Consider the following 25,224-nt stretch of genomic DNA (forward strand, 5'->3'; position numbering starts at 1 on the left):
CTCCAGCCTGGGTAACAAGTGCGAAACTCCGTCTCAAAAAAAAAAAAAAAAAAACTGGCAACCGTATCACTGTCTCATATTTCTCTTATCATTTCTGGGAGTATCTTCAAATATTCTCTCCTCTGAATAACACTCCCCTTTTGTTAAGGAAAAATGTCTGTATAAGTGTCTTTCATAATTGTCTAAAATCCAATTATAATTTAGAGTTTCATGTGGTCTTGTCTTGACAAGCTATCCCAATTAAGAAAATGCGAACTAGCTGGCAAAATTAATTTGTTTAAATTTCAATATTTTCTGAAAATTCACAGACAGTGTTTTGCCATCTCAAACAATTCTATTCCTAACCAAAGCAACTTTTATTTCTCTGTCGCCATGTCTCGCTTTTGATATGTCTCACCTTCCACGATTGCCTCAGTTTTTCCTTGCCCCTCATTCTCTACCTAAAACTCACCCAGCAAACCAAACTATTGAGGCTCTTCTCATTTCCTCTTCTCTGATTTTTTTTTCCTACATCCATTCTTCTCTTCTCTCTTCTCTCAGATGAGTCGATCTTCATCCTTTCTAATGTAAGTCCCCCATCCCTGCTCTATGGGTTAGTCTAAGTTCCCTTCCTAAAAACATAGGACTAGAGTTGGCATTCACAAAATTGTGTCTGAAATGGGGAGTAAGGTGACAGAAGAGAAAAATGAGGGCTCTGGATTCTCACACATGTTAATAATTTTTACAAATCATACATAAATGGGATTTTACAGAGAATAACCCAGAAGTAGATGGAGAGCAATGGACAGGAAAGTCAGATGAGGGACTGAAGAGACACAGCTCCCAAAAGAGAGTTAGCGCCAAAAAACCAAGTCAATAAAGAGAAATGCTTAAGTTGAGGGAATCCAGTGGAAGCAGTGATTTGAGGTGAACAGAGGTGAAGCTTAAGTTGAAATGAGAAGTATAGGATTTTTGAGTTTAATTTCTGGGAGTGTAAAAAATAAACAAACAATTGTGATGTCAGAGGCTGAAAGATTATAGTTGCCATTTGAACTTGGGGATGAGGAAACGTCTAGAACTTGACTGGAGAAGAAGAACTAATGTACACTGGAAAGCATATGTTTATAGCAGAAAAAAGGGAAGACTTATCTTTTTCTGGAGATGGAGTGAGGAAGGGGAGAGTAGACTACTCATTTTAAGGGTGAAACATTGGAACTTAACGTGTTTGATGTTATGTTAATTGGGGGTTAATTACTAAGCTAAGTACATATGAAACATTTATGGCTAGCTTGTTCCCCAAAATCATGCAATGTAGTGAACTGGCTTTCACACTCTAAATTATTCACTCACAGTGTAGTGATTGGGGTTTATCTTAGAACATGGACACTGAAAGTAACACTCAGAGTACGTTGTGATTTAAAGAGTGAAACAACCGCCAGTCGCATTTGTGGACATTGCGATAGTTGAATTTATCACGGATGAACATACATGGTCTTCTTTCTGAGATTTTCTTTAAGATTTTCTCCCAGAGAATCTATTTCTTAGGTTTTGGAGGGAAAACTTGAATTTTATTGATCCCTCAGAACTCAATCTTTCAGATTTCAAAGGAGCTATTTCTTTTAAGGGAGACCCTTAATATTTATAAAAGCTCTTCAGAGGATGGAGGGTGGGAGGGAAACTCCATCCCAATAACACAAAAAGAATGAAGCATGAGGCTCCACCAGTTCATCCCCACTCCTTGAAATACATCAGTATTGAAAGACACATCCACCCACCCCCAACCCAGCCCAGCCCTACTGCTGTTCCAGCCCAAGGGTCAGAGGCCCCAAAGCTGCGGCTCTTCTACAGTCTTCTGCTCTGTGACTCCAGTCTGTTGTCTCCAAAGAAAACCGCTGGGTACCCAAGAAACAGAGGCACATCTGGTTGGATAGATTTGTGATTGCAAAAGAAGGGGTAAAATAAAGAAAGGAAAAAAAAGAGCTCTCTCTACAAGATAACCAGAGGCAGCATACTGAAATCCTCCTGTGGGATAATAAGCTAGCACTTCTGGGCCTGATGGTTTAGTGAAAACCTGTGCTTGAGGCTACGTTACAGTGAAAGGGTGAAGCGAATAGTAAGGAGCCATTACTTCCCTCCTTAGGGAGGTGTCGTGTTTGTCCATACATCCCCACAGCACCTAGCACAGTACCTTGCATCTCATTTGCCACTCACTAAAGTCCATCAAGTTAGTTAATGATCGAGACAATGCCCTCAGAAAATGAGAAAAGAGTATCCTTGTATCCTTGCTGCACTCTCCATCACTGATATTCTGCCTAAGAGAGGACTAGGCACAGGTTTGAACTAATGTCGCAAAACTGGATGGGCAAGTTACAATGGTGTTGATTAAGGAAACAGAACTCACGGGGCACTGGACGGCTCCACCCTGCTGACCCCTTGGAAAAATTCACAAATGCCTGATTGGTTTGGGAATGATAGGTCTAGATTAACACTACTGGGAAGATGTCTAAATTATAATCAGCAGAGAAAATGAAGTCCTTCTGGAAGAAGAGGCAAAGGTTATAAAGAAGAAAAGAAAGTGAAGTCCCTTCTCCCCCCAAACCTCTCATCAATCCATCAGGGTAACAAACAGAACGCTAGGGCTCTGTCTGTGGACCAAACCCAAAAGGCCTGTGGTCAGGGCTAGGAGGGTAGATCACATGTTTGAGGCAACTCCCTCTGCGGGCTTTTGCCCAGGTCTGTCACCAAGCGTAGGTTGGCCACGACTTCTGCACCAGAGCAGCATCCTGCTGTAGCACGGTCAGGTCCAGGAGTGAGGGAAAACTGCCCACTTCGAGTAGATAATATCTGGGAGGAATGACTGTTTGGGAAAAGTTCCAGTGCTAGTTCAGTGCCAGCCCTTCCCCACCTCTCTGGCCCTCTCCCACTGGTTCCTCCCCTCTCAACTGCTCTGGTTCCTATAAAAACCTCACAGCCTTCCACTAACATCCTGTAGGAGCCTCTCTCCCTACAGCTGCTACACACAACTGACCTGCCACTGACCTGCAGGACGAGACCATGAAGAGCCTGGTCCTTCTCGCCATCCTGGCCGCCTTAGCGGTGGTAACTTTGTGTTATGGTGAGACACTTTTCTCCCTTTTCTCTGAATTTACTTTTCTGCCTCTGACTTTGGGTCATATTTTTTCTCTCCCTCCTCCTCTTCTTCCCCCTTTCTCTGTTATAATGATGAAGTACCATTACTTTCACATTTCCCAGTCTCCGCGGACACTGATCTGTTGTATAGAGTCTTTTTTATGTCCTGAAAATCCAGACTCTTGTGCAACTTAACAGACAAGCCCTTTCAGTGGTAAGTCTCTGTATATCTAGAAACTCAGATACTTCAGAAAGAAGATACCGAATTCCCAGCCACTGTGTTCTCATTTTTAAGGATATTTATTTAGACGTTGGCATCAATGGGTTAAGGATATTGTTTAAACCACTTGCCTTTGGGAAAATCAATTTTCATGTGAAGTATTAAGTATAGCCCTTTCTAGGCTATACTTCATATCTTGAACAATATCATGAACTTACTATTTTTGTTTGGTTAATTAATTTTAAAATAAAGTTTTCCATCAAAAAAATTTTAGAAAAGAATCATTTTCATAACTTCTATTGTCAGAAAATAAATTTTTTCTATTTTCTACATGTTGTTAAATACACTTCTGTTTGTTCAAAGCTGAAAAAAGGACATCTGAAGCAAAGTTATTTATTACTTAATTCAGTCTCACATTTCAATTACCTGGATATTTTCACTGTTTTTAATTTTAAATTACATTAACAACCAGAAAGATTATGCTTCTCACTCTTGTCATTCCTCCACAGATTTTCTGTATCAGAGGATTTGATTTCTTCACCTCCTTTTTAACTTTTGAAGAAAAGTTACTTGCTGGCAAATATTAATAGAAGCCTCTTCTTCCAAAATTTACCTGCTGTGCTCAGGAGAGGGGCAGAAAGAAGAAAACTTTTGTTTTGACATCGTTTCAGTTCTCTCTCTGAACTGGCATCGTGCCCAGGGTGCGCTGTCAGCTGGAGCCCGTGGTTTCGGTGGCTGCCAATTTCACACAGGTTCTTAAGAGGTTTTCGGATCCCTCTTAGAAACTTGTCCTGGTAAGCCCAGCAGAGCAGCTGCCCTGCAGTTCTCTTGCCTGGAGAAACCTGGCTGTCTTCTGGATCCTTCTTAATCCTCTTTGACCCTGTTCTCAAACAGGCTCTGCGTAAATCAGAGAAGATGGTTCTCTGGAGACTTCTGTGCAGCACTTAAAATGTCTTATTTTGATTGTCTAAAGACGTCATTCTTGGGAAATTTTAGCTCAAAATGGCCACTTCCTCCTTCAACATCAGAGAAACTAGAACATAGAGATACCCACAGCAGAGCCAGAGCTAGAGGAAAACCTCCTAAATCCTAAGTTCCTGAAATTTGTAATAACCACACTGCTAAATATATTCTTCACATTTTCTGAATCTTTCCTCTCCGCCCATCCCTCTATTTAAACTATGACAATGTCTAAATGGATAAATAATGATATAGTGAATCACTGATAAATAATGATAAAATGAATGTTTTTCTTTTTAATTCCAGAATCTCATGAAAGCATGGAATCTTATGAACTTAGTAAGTGAATATTTAACTTCCTTATTTAAATCTCTTGCATTAAAGAACCTTTCCCTATTTTTAAATAAACAAGATGGTAAGATATATAACAGGGAGAAAAAAGGGGGCCTCTTTTGGAAAACTAAAGTAAATTTTAAACTCTAACGACTATAAAAATTGCCAAAGGAGCAATTTTTTAAGCTTGAGGTAGTGCAATATGGGATTTAAGCTGCATGCAACATATTCAGAAGCCATAAAATCGCATTTGGAAATTTCAAGTTGGCACCACGTCAACCACACAGATGGAAAACGAGGAGTAATGACAAATGGTAAAGCACAGACTTGGATGCCAAGTCAGCTGGAAGACCACAGGCGCCACGTTAAGCTGAGTGCTGTTTTGCTGTGTTTTGTATTTTTTTTAGACAGAGTCTCGCTCTGTCACCCAGACTAGAGTGCAGTGGCATGCTCGGAGGCTCACGGCAACCTCTGCCTCCCAGGTTCAGGTGACTCTCATGCCTCAGCCTCCCAAGTAGCTGGTACAGGCACACGCCACCATGCCCAGCTAATTTTTGTATTTTTAGTAGAGGCAGGGTTTCACCATGTTGGCCAGGCTGGTCTTGAACTCCTGGCTTCAAGTGATCCACCCGCCTCAGCCTCCCAAAATGCTGGGGTTACAGGCGTGAGATACTGTGCCCAGCCAGCTCAATGCTGTTGAATAGCTGGTCTTATAAAGACTGAGCAGGGCCGGGCGCGGTGGTTCAAGCCTGTAATCCCAGCACTTTGGGAGGCCGAGGCGGGTGGATCACGAGGTCGAGAGCTCGAGACCATCCTGGTCAACATGGTGAAACCCCGTCTCTACTAAAAATACAAAAAATTAGCTGGGCATGGTGGCGCATGCCTGTAATTCCAGCTACTTGGGAGGCTGCGGCAGGAGAATTGCCTCAACCAGGAGGCGGAGGTTGCGGTGAGCCGAGATCGCGCCATTGCACTCCAGTCTGGGTAACAAGAGCAAAACTCCGTCTCAAAAAAAAAAAGACTGAGCATAGGAGGAAATGGCCTATCACTCTGGTTTTTAATTTATTCGTTATTTTTATAGTGTCTCGACTGTTCATTCACTGGCAATCTAGAGTTATGCTTCATAAATCCTCAGGACAGAGGATTTCTCCTCAAAAGGAATTTAAAACATACCAAATAGAAATATGTAGATTAAGAAAGGCAGAGTGATTGTCCAAAGGCAAAACCAACAAAACCTACATGACCAGTCTCTAAGACACATAGAGACTTGATCAGGAAGGTAATGAAATCTATTTTATACGCTCCTTTGATTTTTGCCAATCTCTGGTTAAATGAATTGCAGAAATTAAGGCACTTTCAAATATATTTGTGTCACGGAATATTCATAAATATTTTCAGCTACGTGTTACTAAAACTGCATTTATTTATTTTCTGTTCTAAGATCCCTTCCTTAACAGGAGAAATGCGAATGCTTTCATATCTCCTCAGCAGAGATGGAGAGCTAAAGTCCACGAGAGGTCAGTGACAAAACTTCACGAGGGGCGGTCATTTTTCCCAGTGTAGATCACAGATCTGAAATGGAGTGGGGAACAGGTTTTTCATCATAAACATTATTTCTAATTGTATCTTTAAAATCAAAAAACTTAAAAACAATATACAGAAAACAACTGAATTATTGGGGAAAGATCTGGAAAGGAGAGGGGAGGAGGGAAAGGAGCACAGAAAGAAAACTTCTATTTTCATTTTTTAAAAAATCTCCTGTTGTGCCTTCCCTCTCTGGTTTTTTTTTTTTTGGTTTGTTTGTTTGTTCGAGACAAGAGTCTTACTCTGTTAGCCAGGCTGGATTGCTGGCACTATCTCATGCCTCAGCCTCTAAAGCAGCTGGGATTACAGGCACATGCCACCATGCCCAGCTAATTTTTGTATTTTTAGTAGAAACAGGGTTTTGTCATGTTGGCCAGGCTGGTCTTGAACTCCTGACCTCAAGTGATCTGCCCTCCTCGACCTCCCAAAGTGCTGGGACTACAGGCCTGAGCCACCACACCTGGCCTCTTCCTGTTCTTTAAATATCTCTTAACTTAGGGGGGACATGGAGGGAAACACTCTCCAATATTTTTTCTTCTTTTCCATTTTCTTATTTTTCCCCTTTATGCTTCTCAATTTTGGCCTCTTTTTCCTCTTTCTAGGATCCGAGAACGCTCTAAGCCTTCCCACGAGCTCAACCGGGAAGCCTGTGATGACTACAAACTCTGCGAACGCTACGCCATGGTTTATGGATACAATGCTGCCTATAATCGCTACTTCAGGCAGCGTCGAGGGGCCGAATGAAACTGAGGGAAGAAAAAAAAAAAATACGTTTTTTTCCCGAGGCTGGCACCTGATTTTGTATCCCCTTGTAGAAGCATTACTGGAATAGACAGACTCATTTACAATGCTTGTTTCCTGTATGTTCTCTTGTCTAGCTGCACCCCTTTTCCCCACCCCCCAGATTGATAGGTAGTGAAAGTGCCCTGTGGTGAGGGTCAAAGGAGAGCGAATGTTCCATAATAAATTTCTGGTGTGATACTTTCATCTTGTAAATCTGGTTTCTTTTGGGAAAATACTGAGATATTTTAAGTCATGGCTCACCTTACCCAAAATAGGAGATTCTGTTCATCTTATATCTAGTATTGATTAGAAGGAAAACTACATAGAAAGAAGGACGCTTAGAAGGCACTCATCCAGCCATAAATTCTCTAAACCCTCCCTACCTTGGAATCTGTGAATGGAATCTGGTATGTTTGTTCCAGGATTTTCCTATGGTGAATTGTGGCAAATACAGGGCTCACTTCATCTGTTTTTCATCTCTTATGCATCAGAGTCAAAAAAAATTCTGAATCTAGGTAACCTAGAAGAAGAGAAAAAAGAAGAGGAAAAGGAGAAGAGAAAACAGAAGGGACAAATAAAAAATAATTGTCCAAAACTATCAATAATTGTTTATAGACAACTATATCAATAACCACATTATATGTAAATAGTCTAAACAATCCAATTTTTTTACTTCTATATTTATTTTTACTTCCACATTTGTTATAGCTTCCACACTATATTTTTATTATTCTTGCTTTAAATAATTTTAATAATTTCCTTTAAAGTTTAGATAATAAGAAAATATCCTGGACCAGACACAGTGGCCCACACCTGTAATCTCAGTACTTTGGGAGGCCAAAGCAGAAGAATTGCTTGAAGCCAGGAATTCAAAACAAGCCTGGGCAATATTGCAAGACCCCATCTCTAATTTTTTTTTTAAATTAGCCAGGCATGGTAGTATAGCCCCAGCTACTTGGAAGGCTGAAGCTGGTGGATCACTTGGGTCCAGGAGTCTGAGGCTGCAGTGAGCCATAACCACACCACTGCACTCCAGCCTGGGAAACAGTGAGACTCTTGTCACTACAGAAAAAGAAAAAAGAAAAGATCTCATACGCTTACCCATGTCGTTTTCATTTCCTGTATCTTCATTCTTCTTTCCATCTGGTGTCATTTCCTTTCTGCCTGAGGACTTCCTTTAACTTTTCTTGTAGTTCAGGTCTACAGGATTCTTTAAGTTTTGTATGTTTGTTTTTATTCTTGAAAGATGTTTTCACTGTATGCTGAATCCCAAGTTGCCATTTTTCTTTTAATTATTTTAAGATATTCCACTGAATTTTAGCTTGCATAGGTTTTTGACATAAAATTTGTTGGAATTCTTATTTTTGTTCCACTGTGCATACTGTGTCTTTGACCTCTGGCTGATTCTAACATTTTTTTCTTTATTAGTGATTCAGACCTACCTTGATTTGATTTGTCTTATTTCTCTTGTTCTTAAGGTATATTGACCCTCTTGGATTGCATAAAATCGGAAACGTTTCCAGCCATTATTTTTTCAAATACTTCCATCCGTCACTCCTCCTCTCCTTTAGAGGATCCAATGACATGTACATTTGACCAGTTGAAGTAATCCAACTCTCTAATGTTATTTTAATTTTTTATTTTAATATAATTGCTTTTCTCTGTGTGGTTTATTTTTTACACTTTCTATTAATGTGTCATCAGGTTCATTAACCTTTTCTTGACAGTATCTAATCTTATTTCATCTGGTTGTATTTTGCATCCCAGACATTGTGGTTTTAATCACCAGAAGTTTTTTTTTTTTTTTTTTACAGTGTCTAATATTTTAATAATATAACATCTTAAGTTCTTTTTGTCATCCAAGTTTTGTTTAAAATTGTAGCAAACTCTATGTGTGTGTGTTTGTGTGTGTGTGTGTGTGTGCACGTGCATGCGCCCTTAGTTGGCAATCTAGAATAAAATACATCATTCTGTTAACAATAATTTTCTGTAGTGTGTGAAAGTGAGGTATTTAAGAGTAGGAAATCTAGATAAGATTTAATTTTTTAAACAAAGCTTCACATGCACCCCTGAACTTAAAATAAAACGTTTTTTAAAAAGATTTAATTTTTTCCTTTGCGTTCCTGGGCTGTTGGATTTTTTTTATTGCATTTTAGGTTTTGGGGTACATGTGCAGAACATTCAAGATAGTTGCATAGGCACACACGTGGCAGTGTGTTTTTCTGCCTTCCTCTCCTTCACCCACATTTGGCATTTCTCCCCAGGCTTATCCCTCCCCAGCTCCCCCCCACCGCTGTCCTTCCCCTATTCCCCCCAATAGACCCCAGTGTTTAGTACTCCCCTCCCTGTGTCCATGTGTTCTCATTTTTCCTCACCCACCTATGAGTGAGAATATGCGGTATTTCATTTTCTGTTCTTGTGTCAGTTTGCTGAGAATGATGGTCTCCAGATTCATCCATGTCCCTACAAAGGACACGAACTCATCATTTTTGATTGCTGCATAATATTCCATGGTGTATATGTGCCACATTTTCCCAGTCCAGTCTATCATCGATGGGCATTTGGGTTGGTTCCAGGTCTTTGCTATTGTAAGCAGTGCTGCAATGAACATTCATGTGCATGTGTCCTTATAGTAGAACGATTTGTAGTCCTTTGGATATATACCCAGTAATGGGATTGCTGGGTCAAATGGAATTTCTATTTCTAAGGCCTTGAGGAATCGCCACACTGTTTTCCCCAATGGTTGAACTAATTTACACTCCCACCAACGGTGTAAAAGTGTTCCTATTTCTCCACATCCTCTCCAGCATCTGTTGTCTCCAGATTTTTTAATGATCGCCATTCTAACTGGCGTGAGATGGTATCTCAATGTGGTTTTGATTTGCATCTCTCTAATGACCAGTGATGATGAGCATTTTCTCATATGTTTGTTGGCCTCATGTATGTCTTCTTTTCATTTGGATGTTTTCATATCTTTCATGCCTGTACTTATTTTTTTAGTGTATTTGATATATTTAAATAGTTACAATAACCATTTTAGTGTCCTTATGTGCTAATTCTAATATGTGTCTGTTACGAGTTGGTTTGATTGGTTGATTATTCTACCATATGAATCACAATTTTCTACTTTTCTGCATTCTTGCTTAATTTTATTTGATGCCAGATATTGTAAATTGTACCTTTTTGTGTGCTGGATATTATAGTTCTGTTATTATAGTTATAATAACTATAGATATCATAGTTCTATTATACAGAAATAGTTCTGTATGTGTTTCTGAGCTTTACTCTGGATTCAGTTAAATCATTTGGATAAATTTGATCAGTATTTAATCTAAGGCTAATTATTTTGGCACACTAAGCCAAGACCTTTCTGAATCCTGCGCCCAGTGTCCCATGACAATAATTGCAGCCTTGAGTTAACAGCCGCCTGTTTCCTCTGTTATTCTTGGATGGTAATCCCCCCACACACATATGCCAGTCAGTCCTCTGTGTGTACATGAGACTGCCCTCCACTGATATCCAGGGATCCCTCCCACTCTCTCCTCTGCAGTATTTGGCCATGTGAAATACAGTCACTGTATTTGTCTAGAACTTTCAACTCCATCTCAACTCAAAATGTCCACTGGACTCCAGCTTGATTCCCTCTCCCTAAGCCATGGCTTAGAAACTCTCTTAAGGCAATAGGCTGGAGAAGCCATAGGACTCACTTTGTTTTCCATCCCATATCAGTTGCCATCTGTAATTGCCTAATGTCCAGGGTCTTAAACGCCATTTTTTTGGTATGTATTGTCTGTTCCTCTAGTTGTTTCTGAAGGAAAGATAAATCCCCTTTCTTGGATCGAGTCTTAGTTCCTTAGACTCCATCTTAGTTAAAAGTCCATTAAAACAGGCAGGATTATTTAAATGGTCATCCCAGCCTCAGAGTTCCCCCATAAAATTGGCTCAGACATATACTGCAGATATATCACAATTCAAATGTTCACTCTGCCTAGCCCTACTTCCGGCACCCTCTCATGCATTGTTCCCCAATAAACCACCCGCACGCAAATCTCTAAATCTTAGAGCTTGTTTCCTAGGGAACCAAATCTATGACAATCATTCAGGTGGTAAACGGTGAATAGGCAACCAGCATCTTCTAGCTCCAGAATCTTCTCACTCCAGCTTGTTTTACTCATTACCTAACACTAGTTTCATAGTTTTTGAGTTGACAAGAGATTCAGCAATAATCTATTTAACCCCCTCATTTTACAGTTGAAGACTTTGAGAGCTCGAAGTCTAAGTGACTTGAGTGACGATCCCAAGGGCAGGTAATTCTGTTTTCTTGAGAAATTTACTTGTACTGGCCTCATAAAATCTAATTCTTAAAGAGACGCATACAAATAGCCCATATGTTTTTACCAGCCTCCCATCGTGTATAGTCACACTTTCCAACCTGATGAAGCTATTTTTAATGTAGTTTCTACCTCAGTCAAAACTTTATCTATCTACCATCTCAGCTCTATAATTTCTTTTTTTGATATACCCTTGTTTTTCAGAACTAAGACACATAAAGTAACATGTTACAGGTCTTATTCTCTTCCCCCTTTCTCATCTTGGTAAGGTTTGTCCATAGATTAATTTAGCTTGAGAACCAAAGAGTGTTTAAATGTAAGCCGATTACTCTGCCACCACCCGTAAAAGCAATTTTCATCTTAGAGGAGTGTCTAAGAATAAGTACTCTGTAGCTAGGCCTCCTGGTTTTTAATGCCAACTCTGCCACTGAGAATGTGTCAATTTTGGGCAAGTTAAGTGATCTCACTGGGCCTCAGTTCCCTTATCCATAAAATAAGATTATTCTAGTACCTATGTTAGAGTTGCTGTCAATGTTAAACAAATCAATATATGTAAAGTACACAAAACACTGCCTGGCATGTAGTAAGTGCTCAGCAGTTCTTAGCTATTTATACTGCATTATACTACCACTATGCCCTGGATATTTAAAACAGCAAGACAATGCCTCTTTGGACAGTTAACTTACACCTCAAGCATCTATAATCGCCTGTGAAGGGCGGTCTGCAGGACTCGTACCAAACACTATTAACAGCACCGGCTACTTGGTGCTCACTTCACTTTCCCTCTCCTCCACCAGGCCACAGCTACCCATGCTAATCAGCACGCAGTTTCCAAAAAGACTAGAAAATTCATGTTCTTCGTTTCCGTGCTCAACTGGGTTTGAAACTTTTGCAGCCAAGGTAATTCATACTAGAATGGAGCTAAACTTATATTCTTATATTGTAATGGTAGTGGTATATGCAGACACCATGTACCCTTACCCTTTCAATAGAGGGAATCTGAAAGTAACCTGTTGCTATATGTACCTTAAGTTCTTGATGTCCTTAGTTATCCATCATCAGTCGCTTTTCCAACTACTAATTTTAATGCTTCCTCGCCATAATACAGAACTCTAATTAGAGTGAATTCTGTCGTAAATTCATGTTGATTTGGAATCCTGAAACTCTGCCTCTGCTTTGCCTGTATTTGCCTCTACTTAGGAATAGGGCTCTATTTTATCTGAGTTGGCCATCCTCTGGAACCCAGACATTGCTACCCATCTGATTATTCCTAAATATACTTTCTGCCATCTCTTCCACCAGTAAGTATCCCTGACATTGATGTCAGTTCAGAACAAAATAGATTAATCTAGTCTGCTTCAATGGCAAAAATGAGCCACCTTAATCCAGGATGTGTTACATACCCTGAACTACTAAGCATTGTATAGGGTTGTGTCCCCGATAGGTAGACTATATACGTCCGACAATAAGGTGTGGAAGCAGGAGTGGCCTTTCTTGTCATCATTTGTAAGCCGCATGAGGAATTTATATTGTAAATCCCTGCAATTCTAATCTATAGGCCTGAAAATTCTGGTTTCTGTAGAGGAAATATTTTCACCGTAGAACATAGGAAGAGTCTCATTTACGTTCTAAAGCTTCACAGTAACTTCAAGCTCTTTATGCCAGGCAGCAAATGAAGGAGTCATCTTCCTAACAGGAGTAATTAACCATCTCATCAGGAGAAGGTAGGGCCTCTGTTACACAATCTAAGGAGTGACTATGACACCACTGAAACATCTCTTGATATGCCTGTGCCCAGTCATGGTGGTAGATGGACAGATATATCAGCCACGGTCTAGAAGAGCATAGTGCAGGAGCTCCCAACTCTCAAGAAAGGAGCTGTAACTCCCTTACCAGTTAGACACCAAGACCACCAGACACACTGTGACTGAGCAGAATCTAGAATGGGTAGTTTTTAAGAGGGAAACAATGAGTATTAGCAGTGGCCTTACAACTGTCTGTAGCAACAGGGGCTATCGATGGTCCTACTAACCTTCATATGTCTTCTGGCTTAACCCAACAAGTGAATTAGAACTGAAACGTGAGAATATATCAAATGAGAAACTATAGAGCTGGAAAAGATGAGATCGTTATCACACTAAACGTGGGAAGTACGTTTGTTTAAAACAGCCACATTATCCAGGAAAGTAGGACGAGAACTTCTCTATTCTGACTTTTCCCAGGAAAAGAGACCAATCAGAATCTTAAAGAAGCTGTTCTTGGAATAGTTTGTATGAAGCAAGTTCAAGCATAGTGGGCGGATGTAATGAATGATGCGGGGTATTGCCCAGATCCCTTAGCAAGTTCAAGCATAGTGGGCGGAGGTAGTGAATGATGTGGGGTATTGCCCAGATCCCTTCAGGACTGAGGCACTCGCTTTCTCAGCTGCCTGAGTCTCTTTCCTAAAACTGCTCTTAGCTGAAGAAAGTCATCTTGCCCAATTTGCATCTCTCTCCAGAAGCAGCCCGTATCCAAAAACTGGTCAATGCAGGGATATAAGACATAGCCCTTTTCCCCTGACACTGACACTTTTCAGTCTTGTGATTGTTTCTTATCTCCCCTTCCCCTGCCAGCTCTATGTTAAAAAGCCAGGATCTATCATGACTTAACTGCGTAGTTTATGACTTTACACATTCTGAGTAATGGGAAAGCAGAAGTATGATATAGGAACCTCTCATGGTGGTCTCTGAATTTATTCCAGGATTGAAATTGGCCCCAGTATTTCTCAATTAAAAATGAAACCCGCAGCCCATCCTCAAGAGTATTGAAACCAGGGACTACGTTAGGAGATTCATCTGTTAATTCCTTTAAAGAAATGAGCTGGGTGACCTGTTGGGGGATTTTTCCATCTCTAATTTTTCTGAATTCAGGCATTGAAAGCTAACCAACAAATAAGAAAGCCGGAAACATAAGTCATCTGGGGTTGTTCAAACATGAGGTTAAGCTTTGAAAAATACTGTTCGAGAAATGTTCTCCTTGCTCATTTAGTTAATACAGGAGACTTTTATGGTGTTTGCCTAGAAACCCTCTGACTCCTTTACTTCGGGTAGAGCAATACACAAAATTTGTCCCTACCCATTTCATCTAAGGATAATGACTTCTTGTGACCACAAACCTATAATAAATAAAGTAGGAAAATAATTTGCATTCATTGATGTTTTTAAACATTCTGAGAGAGAATTTTCCTCCTTATGAGGAATCTTGGAAACACCTAAAAGACAATAATTTTGTATTATAAAAGTATTCCAAGAAAATCATAAATGTTGGTACTTACTCCTAGGAGTGAATTAGACTTCAAACATGGGAGTATACTGAAGAGAGAATTATAGAGCTGAAAAAGAGGAGATGATTTTTACATTTCTATAGAATAGCTACAGGATCCAGGAAGATGGGTCTGGAACTACAGAGTTTACTGGAAGCATATGGACAATCTGCACCCATCTCTCTGAAAACATAAAAAATAATTGAAAAAAATATAGAGCAAATTTAGTTCAGTGTTCCCCAAACAGGTATCCTAAAAAATCATACTCCAGTCAATGTGCAGCCAAAATTGTTCTATGCCCAGACGAGTTCTAGGTCTTTATGTGTCTCCTCTTAGAAATACATGTGTTTCATATACTAAACGTAGTATCTCAAACCTTCTGTGTGGTCCATCAGTAAAGGAATTTGTTTGAGTCTGTTAAGCTCAGGGGTTTGCAAGATATATTGACAATAGAATGCTGTTTTCAAGGGGCATTGACCAAAATCTTGCAGAACACTATTTAGAACCACTGATCAAACTCAGCTTCCCACTATTTCTTTCTGCAGCATTCCTAGCATTCCACCTACATGTATGTAGCATTTAACAAATATTTATCGCATGCCTACTCTGTGCCATATGAGGTGGCCGATGTAGCAGATGGCCATTCAGTTTGTACTTGTGAACACGTGTTATAAAGCTCTCTATGCCACAGGATGCCCCAGTTTTTGTATACTGAATCAATTTAAACATGTTGGCCTTAATTATTCTCTCTCAAACAAAACAGAATGAGTCTACTCTACTGACTCATTTCTCTGCTCTTCTTTTCAGTCTTCCGCATCGTGTATGCTGCTCAGACACCTTTGCACTCCCATGCATCTTTCTCTGGTTAGATCCTAATTTATCAGTGTCAGTCTTCAGGACCCAACGTGAAGCACAGCACATTTTCTGATAGTCTCAAAGTGACACTAATTGTGACTATTTGTGATCCAAACCTTGTTGCATCCACGAGGAATCTAAGACTGTATTTGCTTTTCTCATAGTTGCTTCTCACCAATGGCTTTGTTAAAACCTTCAGGGATTAGCAACAGATATATCAAGAGGAAAGAGCCAAAAGGGCAGGGTTGAGGGAAGGCAGTGCCACGGAGAAGCGCTTGGCACTAAAATTCACTTCAAAGTTAATTGTATTCACTGCTCTTTCACAGGCACCCTCATTAGTCCAGTCTGCTATATCAGAAATCCCAATGCAGATTTAGGAAGCCAATAAATTTGTCACATGCACTATGTATGGTCTGTCAATTGGCCCTGCTAGCTTTGTTCCCTTATTCGAAATGCCTATCAAGCTGCCAGGTGATGCAAAATGGTTAGCTAATATATTATCCAGTATAAACCCGGCTAACTGGACAAAAAGGACAAAAGGCAAAGGAAAGTTCATCAAAAGCTTGCAGTGAATCAGATGCAGCATCCTGTATGCAATACTATTTATAGGACATCCCAGGCCAGGCTTCCTCACTCTGCCCCACCCCAGAGCTTTGAGTCCATGTTAGGCAGGCTCTATCATGAGCTTTGGCATAGAGGTCCTCATGTCAGGTCAGTCTGACATAAAACTATGACAACCAGAACAAAACAAACCAAAACGAAAAAACTCTTATCTAATCATACAGACTTTCTCATTCTAGAAAAAAAATAAAACTTAGACAAATTAAATTTAGCAGAGTTTATTTGAGAAAAAAAAAAAAAACAGTTCATGAATCAGGCAGCGTTCTTAAGCAGTAAAGGTTAAGAAAGCTCCATCTAGAGATAGGAGCAGGCTGTCTTTATAGACAGAGAAAGGAAGCGATGTGCAGAAATAGCCTGACTGGTGACAGCTCTGCATTTGCCTTATTTGGACGTGTCTAAGCAGTTTACATCCCCTGATTGGCTGAAAGCTCAGCTGCTATGATTGACCAAAACTCAATGAGTCATGACAAGAATATACTAACTGCAAGTAACATTGCAGTGTACTTACATATTAGGTTACAGTCTGCACATATGCAGGAAGCTTTAGGCCAAATTTCGTTTAATATAACACTAGTGTCTCTTTTTCTATCTACTCTCTCCCCACCTACAGGCCAAAACAAGTTGCCTTAGTCTTCCCAAGGAAATGTCTGCTTTGTAAAAATGGAATTTGGAGAGAATCATGTTGACGCAAAGAAACTTGTCTCAAATAGTGACCCTAAACGCAGCCCAATAAGCTCTGGAACAAGACACTTTGGAGCACGGCCCTCCAAGTACCTCTCAAATCATATTATAAAGTAGCAACCTAGGCTACCAACTTGTAAAGAAGTTCTCTGCTGGCTGAACAGCAATCCAGATCACTCAAGCTGTCAACCAAATGTAAGGAAAAATAGGCCCAGACCATTGTGTTTCTGAGAGAGTCCCCAGATGAAGAGAAAGTTGATGTTTATCTGGACTCCTCAGAATTACTAGTTTCTGGAGAACCTGCATTTGTCCAGGACTAGATTGAAGGAGAAGCATGCTAGGACTAACCACTAGAATGTCAGCTGCAGACTTGGACCTAGAATAGAGAGGTGTGGGTATACACGTGTGTTTGCAATGAGGAAAAGGAGACACAGTCTCAGTGCAGTATAACCCTCCTCTGACCCAGCTCAGGACACCCAATTCTTTACACAGACTCTACTCTCAATTCTGCCCTAGCAGCCCCAGATGTATTGTATTAATTTCTCATTTTTATAAATGTTATTTATTTCAAGTGCTGTCACTTAGATACTTTATTTCCACTGGTTCTAACTGCATCTGTGGGGAATGGGAACAATATTGTCTGTAGTCAAGAGGTGTGGGAACAAAGTCAGTTAGGTTAAAGTCACTGAAAGCAAAGAGCACTGGAGCTCACATGTGAATACCTAAACACACCCTTAAGCAGTAAAGGTAGGAAGCTTGGAAAGTCTTTTTGCAAAGGGGAGACTAGAGACAAATAGCAATGTGTGCAAACTGACTAGACTTGAAGCCATATGGAAAAGAGAAGACCCAACCCTAATGCTAGAAAACGTGTTGGGAATGAAAATCTCCTTTGCAGGTATCTTTCATTGTCTAATAAGACTTCCTTAGAAATCACAAAGTCAGATGTTTGAAATCAGTCTAAAAAGCATTTTTGAGTGGTAGAAAGTCAGCCTTCTGTTTAGAACAAATGAGTTCCCTTGGATAAAGTTAAATAATTCAATTTTAATTTTGCAAGAAGGAAAAATAAACATGTGCTTCAAAAATATTTACAGGGTTTTATTTTTCCTTTGCACTCAGTGACCTGGAAGATGAAAAGAAGGCCCTGGGCCAAACCAAAATATGTCCATGGTTTTCCACAAGCTGGACTGGGCTTGTAAATGTTGCAGTCAGAAAACTTCAAAGTCATAATTTAGGTCTATGCTGCCTGATATACACATACCTTGCAATTTTAAACAATGACATGATTTATTTCCTTCATGTTAAAAAAACAGGTATTACTTGTAGAGGCTATAAAAGATCTTGATATGATAAAGTGAGTTCTGAGATGTTCAAACTCTAGAATTGGCCCTACACATTCTTTTCTTTTTCTTTTTTTTTTTTTTTTGAGATGGAGTTTCGCTCTTGTTACCCAGGCTGGAGTGCAATGGCGCGATCTCGGCTCACTGCAACCTCCGCCTCCTGGGTTCAGGCAATTCTCCTGCCTCAGCCTCCTGAGTAGCTGGGATTACAGGCACGCGCCACCATTCCCAGCTAATTTTTTGTATTTTTAGTAGAGACGGGGTTTCACCATGTTGACCAGGATGGTCTCGATCTCTTGACCTCATGATCCAGCCGCCTCGGCCTCCCAAAGTGCTGGGATTACAGGCTTGAGCCACCGCGGCCGGCCTGACCCTACACATTCTACAGTGTTTTCTAGTATCCATATTCATAAGCCTCTAAGTTTCTAGGATCCTTCATGAGAGGCCACCCTGGACCACAGATAGTGTATCTACCAAAGATGCTTTCCTGGCTTTGCAAATGCTGGTACACACAAATCTGGGCTTTCAAAAAGAAGTGACAAAACGCCTTCCTTATGGCTTCAACTGCAAAATGACCTGCAGAATAAGTTAGGATGGGTAAAATGAAGGCTTCTGGATGTTCCCCATTTGGTGGTGACACTGCTTTTTTTCCACAACTCATCGTTGGCTGATGTTTCACTGAACATGCACTCTTTGAGAAGGATGTGTTAGAATGTTTCCTCCTTTCTAAAAGGCCATGAAATCTAAATCACCTTCACCTCCACTTAAACTACTCTAAACCTAATTGGTACTGATTTTTAGTATCCCTTTTCATGTCTTCTCCTTGTGCCCGTCACTGGAAACAAAGAGGGCCAAAATTGGAAGAATAGACCCTTTTATTCAACATTTTCTCACACCATAATCTCATGCAATCCACTTCTCACCTTTAGAAAGCCTAGGTGCATGTGTCTCTTAAGTTAGTATGGTTATATATATATATATATATATCCTGCTCAATTCATGCTTTCATTTTACAGCCCAGAGATGGACTCTGGAGATCAGGGGAAATGTATCTAGAAGAGAATAAATACAAAAAAGGAAAGGGGCCTAAAACTAAACTCCATGACCAATGGTGAAAGAAATGAATTCTATTTGATCTGAAGCAGAGAAGGCATGTGTGACCTTGAGGTACAAACCTACAAAGGTCTAACATGTGGAAAGGAAAAAGACTAAAAACAAAAAATAAAAATTACAGAGAAAAAGATTTTGGTTCAACGAATGAAAAATCTAAGAGAGAAGTTCAATTTGCAAATGTCTACTGGAGTAAGCTTATAATCACAGGACATGTTTAAACATGGGGAAACACCACTTGACAGGGACGAAGGAAAGGAAATTCCTGGAGAGAATGGTCAGGCCAAATGAAACTTCAAACCTTAAAATCTTATGATTCTGACCAAGGCCTAAAGGGGAGAAATACACAGAGCCAATACTTCTGTTCACAAAACCAACTGTTGGCCCTTCCACTCAGGACAGGAAGAGGGTTAGACAGTATGTTAAGATATAGAAGCAGGCTGATGGAATTTAAGGACTCCAGGACAGAGAGAATCACCATGAGAGTGTGAGCCAATAAGGTGACTACGACTATGTGATTAGATGGGTGAGTAGTCATAGAAGTAATATTAAGTAAGGAGCAACTACATAGCCTTTTAAGCCTCCAATTGGACTCTTTTTTAATATGCACGGATGGCATATATTTGAAGTAAACCTATTTAGGGCTTGGATTTTCTTTTTTTGATAACTGATTTAATTGTTTAGGTCTTACTGTAACCATAGCCCTGAGTTGTGAATTAAACGTGTTCAAAAGCAGAGAGGTAACTAAGAGTTTGACAGCAAAGGAAAGAAAGGAGTTTCTGTTGTTTTCTAAGCATCACTGTGACTCATAATCTTAAGTGTAATTGCACTAATACAAGCATGTATTACACATTTTATTTTGCTATGGTTTGTGTGACGTACTAGAAATGAAACTGATGGGGAGGGGGCAAAGATGGCCTATTAGAAGCAGCTGCGGTACCTGACTCTCACAGAGAAGAATGAAAGGAGCAAGTAAATTCCACACCTTCAACTGAAATATCCAAGTACGCGCACTGAGGCTGATGAGGAAAACAACCTGACCCACAGAGAACACAGAAAAGCAGAGTAGGGCAATAGCCCACCTCGGAGCAACAGAGCCAAGGGAACCCCCATTCTCAGCCACAGGAAGTGGTGAGTGAATGTGCGACCCCAAGAAACCAGACTCTCAAATACACTCTCAAATCAGGAGATTCCCTTGTGAGCCCACATCACAGGGCCTCGGGCCTGACACAGCAGAGCAGCTGCTCAGGCACACACAGAGACCCAGGAGCTTTACATACTCTGGCTCTGGGGTCACTGGCAAGGCAGGAGACCCACCTATACCCCTAGAAAGAAAGCTGAATCCAGAGGGCCAAACAGTGTCAGTCTGCAGGCCCCACTTCTGCGGCACCTCACAAGATAAGATCCACTGGTTTGGATTCCAGTCAGCCACTAGCAACAAGTGGCTGCCTGAGATGGGTCAGAACCCCTGGGGGCAGTGGTGGGCCATCATCTCTGCTGTTAGGTCAACTCAGCCATTCCAGCCTACAAGCTTTGGAGAGTCCAGATGGTCCAGACAAGGAAGGATCCCCCCGCCCCCAGCACAGTACAGTTGCTTTGCCAGAACAGGGCCACTTTAAGCAGTATCCCAAAACGTTCCTCCTCACTGGGTGGGACCTCCCAGCTGGAACCTTTGGCCACTCCTGCCCATTTTCTCTGGACAGAGTTCTGATCTCTCCTTGGGACAGAGTGCCTGGGGTAGGTGTGGACTGCCACCTGGGTTGTTTGGACAGCTCAGCCATTCCAGCCTGCAGGCTGTGGAGAGTGCAGTGGACCAGCACAGAGGCAGTTCCCCAGCAGGGCAGGGCGGTTTTGTCAAGGTATAGCCAAATTCCTTCTTTAAACAGGACCCCAATCCACTCCACCTCGAAGGGCAGGGTTCTCCCAGTCATAGCCTCTGGCTATCCCGCTCATATTCTACAGACAGAGGTCTGATTTTTTCCTGGGTTGGGTTGCCCAGGGGAAGGAGCAGGTCACCATCTTTGCTGTTTGGGTGACTCAGCCATTCCAGCCTGTGGGCTTTGGTGAGTCCAAGCCGAAGGGGCAGAGGTGGTTCCCCAGGACTGCACGACTGTCTTGTTGAGGTGTGGCCAGACTGCTTCTATAAAAGGGAGCAGGATCCACTCTTCCTTGCTGGGCAGGGCCTCCCAGTTGGGACCCCTGGCCACCCCTGCCCATGTTCTATCACTGACAGAGTTCTAATTTCTCCCTGGAATGGAGGTGCCCAGGAGAGGGACAGGTCACCACTAGTCCACCCTGAGGGCCTTGAATTGGGGGCTGAAGGGATCCTCAACACAGCACAGCTGCTATACCAAAAAGCAGCCAGACCGATTCTTTAGGCAGGTCCCTGATCTTGTTCCTCCTGACTGGACGAGACCTCCCAACCAAGGTCTCCAGCCACCTCCTATAGGCACATTCAGGCCGGCAACAGGTCAGTAGCCCCCAGGACAGAGCTCCCAGACAGAGGGGCAGGTGGCCATCTTTGCTGTTTTGCAGCATTCACTGGTGATACCTTCAGGTACTAGAAAAAGCAAGGTGACTAAGATCTGGAGTGGACCCCCAGCCAAACATAGCAGCCCTTCAGAAGAGTGGCCAGACTGTTAAAAGAAAAACAAAACAAAAAATAGTAATAACAACCACAGAAGCCACCCAAGAACCCATCCCAAAATGAGCAACCTTAAAGATCAGAAATAATAAGCCCACAAAGATGAGAAAAAAATGAATGCAAAAACACTGAAAACTCAAAAAGCCAGGGTGCCCTCTTTCCTCTAAATGACTGCAACACCTCTCCAGCAAGAGTTCAGAACTGGCGGAGGCTGAGATGGCTGAAATGACAAAAGTAGTCTTCAGAATGTGGATGAAAACGAGCAAACAAACTTTGCTGAATTAAAGGAGCATGTTGTAACCCAAGGCAAAGAAGCTAAGAAATATGATAAAACAATGCAGGAGCAGACAGCCAAAATAGCCAGTATAGAGAGGAACATAAGTGACCTGATAGAGCTGAAAAACACACTATAAGAACTTCACAATGCAATCCCAAGTATTAATAGCAGAAGTGACCAAGCAGAGGAAGGAATCTTAGAGCTTGAAGACTGTCTTTCTGAAATAAAGACAGGCAGACAAGAATAGAGAAAAAGGAATGAACAAAACTTTCATTTTGTGATTATGTAAAGAGACTCAGTCTATGACTGATTGGGGTACCAAAAAGAGATAAAGAGGCTGGAATCAATCTGGAAAGCATACTTCAGGGATCGTCCCAGAGAACGTCTGCCATCTGCAGAACAGGTCAACACTCAGATTCAAGAAGTGCAGATAACCCCAGTTAGACACTTTACAAGATAATCCCCAGGAGACATAATCATCAGACTCTCCAAGGTCAAAATGAAAGAAAAAAAAAATGTTAAGGGCAGCCAGAAAGAAAGGCCAGGTCACCTAACAAAAGGAAGCCCATCGGACTAACAGGGGACCTCTCAGTAGAAACCCTACAAGCCAGAAGTGACTGGAGGCCAATACTTAACATTCTTAAAGAAAAGGATTTCCAGCCCAGAATTTCACATCAGGCCAAACGAAGCTTCATAAGCAAAGGAGAAATAAAATCCTTCTCAGACAAGCAAATGCTGAGGGAATTTATTACCACCAGATCTACCTTACAAGAGCTCCTGAAGGAAGCACTAAGTGTGGAAAATAAAAACTGTTGTCAGCCATTACAAAAACTCACTGAAGTACACAGACCAGTGACAATATGAAGCAACCACGTAAACAAGTCTGCAAAATAACCAGGTAGCATCATGTTACGTGTGAATCAAACATAACAATACTAAATGTAAATAGGCTAAATGCCCAATTAAAAGACACAGAATGGCAAGCTGGATGAAGAGTCAAAATCAATTGGTATGCTATCTTCAAGAAACCCATCTCACATGCAAAGACACACATAGGCTCAAAATAAAGGGATAGAGAAAAATTTACCAAAAAAAGGAAAAACAGAAAAAAGCAAGGGTTGCAATCCTAGTTTCTGACAAAGCAGACTTTAAACCAACAAAGATCAGGGCTGAGCATAATCTCAGCACTTTAAGAGGCCATGGTAGGTGGGTCACTTGAGGCCAGGAGGTCAGGACCAACCTGGCCAACATGGTAAAACCCTGTTTCTACTAAAAATATAAAAATTACCTGGGGGTGGTGGTATGTGCTTGTAATCCCAACTACTCGGGAGGCTGAGGCAGGAGAATCACTAGAATCCGGGAGACAGGGACTATAGTGAGCCAAGATCATGCCACTGCACTCCAGCCTGGGTGACAGAGTGAGACTCTGTCTCAAAACAAAACAAAACAAAACAAACAAGCAAACCAAAAAGATCAAAAAGACAACAAAGAAGGGCATTATATAAAGGTAAAGGGTTCAGTTCAGCAAGAAGAGCTAACTATCCTAAATATATATGCACTCAAGACAGGAGCACCCAGATTCATAAAGTAAGTCCTTAGAGACCTTCAAGGAGACATAGATTCCCACTCAATAATGATAGGAGACTTTAACACCCCACTGACAATATTAGACAGATCACTGAGACAGAAAATTAACAAAGATATTCAGGAGCTGAACTCAACTCTGAATCATATGGGCCTGATAGATATCTACAGAACTCTTCACCTAAAAACAACAGAATATACATTCTTCTCAGTGCCATATGGCACTTACTCTGAAATTGATAACATAATCAGAAGTAAAACACTCCTCAGCAATTTCAAAAGAACTGAAATCTTAACAGTCTCTTGAACCACAATGCAATGAAATTAGAACTCAATATTAAGAAATTCACTCGAAACCATAAAACTATATGGAAATTGAACAACCTGCTCCTGAATGACTTTTGGGTAAATATTGAAATTCAGGCAGAAATCAAGAAGTTCTTTGAAATTAATGAGAACCAAGACACAATATATCAGAACTTCTGGGATGCAGCTAAAGCAGTGTTAAGAGGGAAATTTAAAGCATTAAATGCCCACATCAAAAAGCTATAAAGATCTCAAGTTAACAAACTAACATCACAACTAAAAGAATTCAAGAAGCAAGAACAAACAAATCCCAAAGCTAGCAGGAGACAAGAAGTAACCAAGATCAGAATGAAACAGAAGGAGAGAGAGACATGAAAACCCCTCAAAAAATCAATGAATACAGGAGGTGCTTTGTTTGAAAAAATTAATAAACGTGATAGACTGCTAACTAGACTAATAAAGAAGAAAATAGAGAAGATTCAAATAAATACAATAAGAAATGATAAAAGGGTTACTACCACTGACCCCACAGAAATACAAAGTGTCAGAAAATACTATAAACACCTCTATGCACATAAACTAGAATATCTAAAGAAATAGATAAATTCCTGGACACATACACCCTCCCAAGACTGAACCAGGAAGAAATCAAAACCCTGAATAAACCAATAATAAGCTCTGAAATTGAGGCAGTAATAAATAGCCTACCAATCAAAAACAAAGCCCACGATCAAAAAGATTCACAGCCAAATTCTACCAGAGGTGCAAAGAAGAGGTGATAACATTCCTATCGAAACTATTACAAAAAATTGAAAAGAAGAAATTCCTTCCTAACTCATTCTATGAGGCCAGCATCATCCAAAATGTGATACTAAAACATGGCAGAGAAAGCCAATATCCTTGATGAATGTCAGTACAAAAATCCTCAACAAAATACTGGCAAACCAAATTCAGCAGCACATCAAAAAGCTTATCTACCACAATCAAGTAGGCTTTATCCATGAGATGCAAGCCTGGTTCGACATATGCAAATCAATAAATGTGATTCATCACATAAACAGAGCCAAAGACAGCAATCACATGATCATCTCAATAGATGCAAAAAAAGGCCTTGGATAAAATTCAACATCCTTTCATGTTAAAAACTCTAAATAAAGTAGGTATTGAAGGAACATACCTCAAAATAATA

General features: G+C 40.7%; 1 protein-coding gene and 1 long non-coding RNA gene across 2 annotated transcripts in view; one reads left to right on the forward strand and one right to left on the reverse strand.

Annotated features, from left to right (window-relative positions):
- The first annotated feature begins 2,967 nt into the window (after positions 1-2,967).
- Positions 2,968-7,192, forward strand: MGP (matrix Gla protein). The gene is made up of 4 exons (XM_003733689.5): positions 2,968-3,094; positions 4,595-4,627; positions 6,063-6,138; positions 6,808-7,192. Exons 1-4 carry the CDS (start codon positions 3,034-3,036, stop codon positions 6,947-6,949), a joined length of 312 nt encoding a protein of 103 aa, XP_003733737.1. The 5' UTR covers positions 2,968-3,033; the 3' UTR covers positions 6,950-7,192.
- LOC128928507 (uncharacterized) overlaps positions 6,068-25,224 on the reverse strand; it is a 31,652-nt gene continuing 12,495 nt past the window's right edge. Inside the window, exons 2-3 of the long non-coding RNA XR_008473592.2 lie at positions 7,372-7,508; positions 6,068-6,193 (exon numbers count right to left, since the gene is read on the reverse strand). This is a non-coding gene — a long non-coding RNA (uncharacterized LOC128928507). The remainder of the gene's footprint in view (positions 6,194-7,371; positions 7,509-25,224) is intronic.

Source organism: Callithrix jacchus, chromosome 9 (genome assembly GCF_049354715.1).
Source record: "Callithrix jacchus isolate 240 chromosome 9, calJac240_pri, whole genome shotgun sequence".
NCBI lineage: Eukaryota > Metazoa > Chordata > Mammalia > Primates > Cebidae > Callithrix > Callithrix jacchus.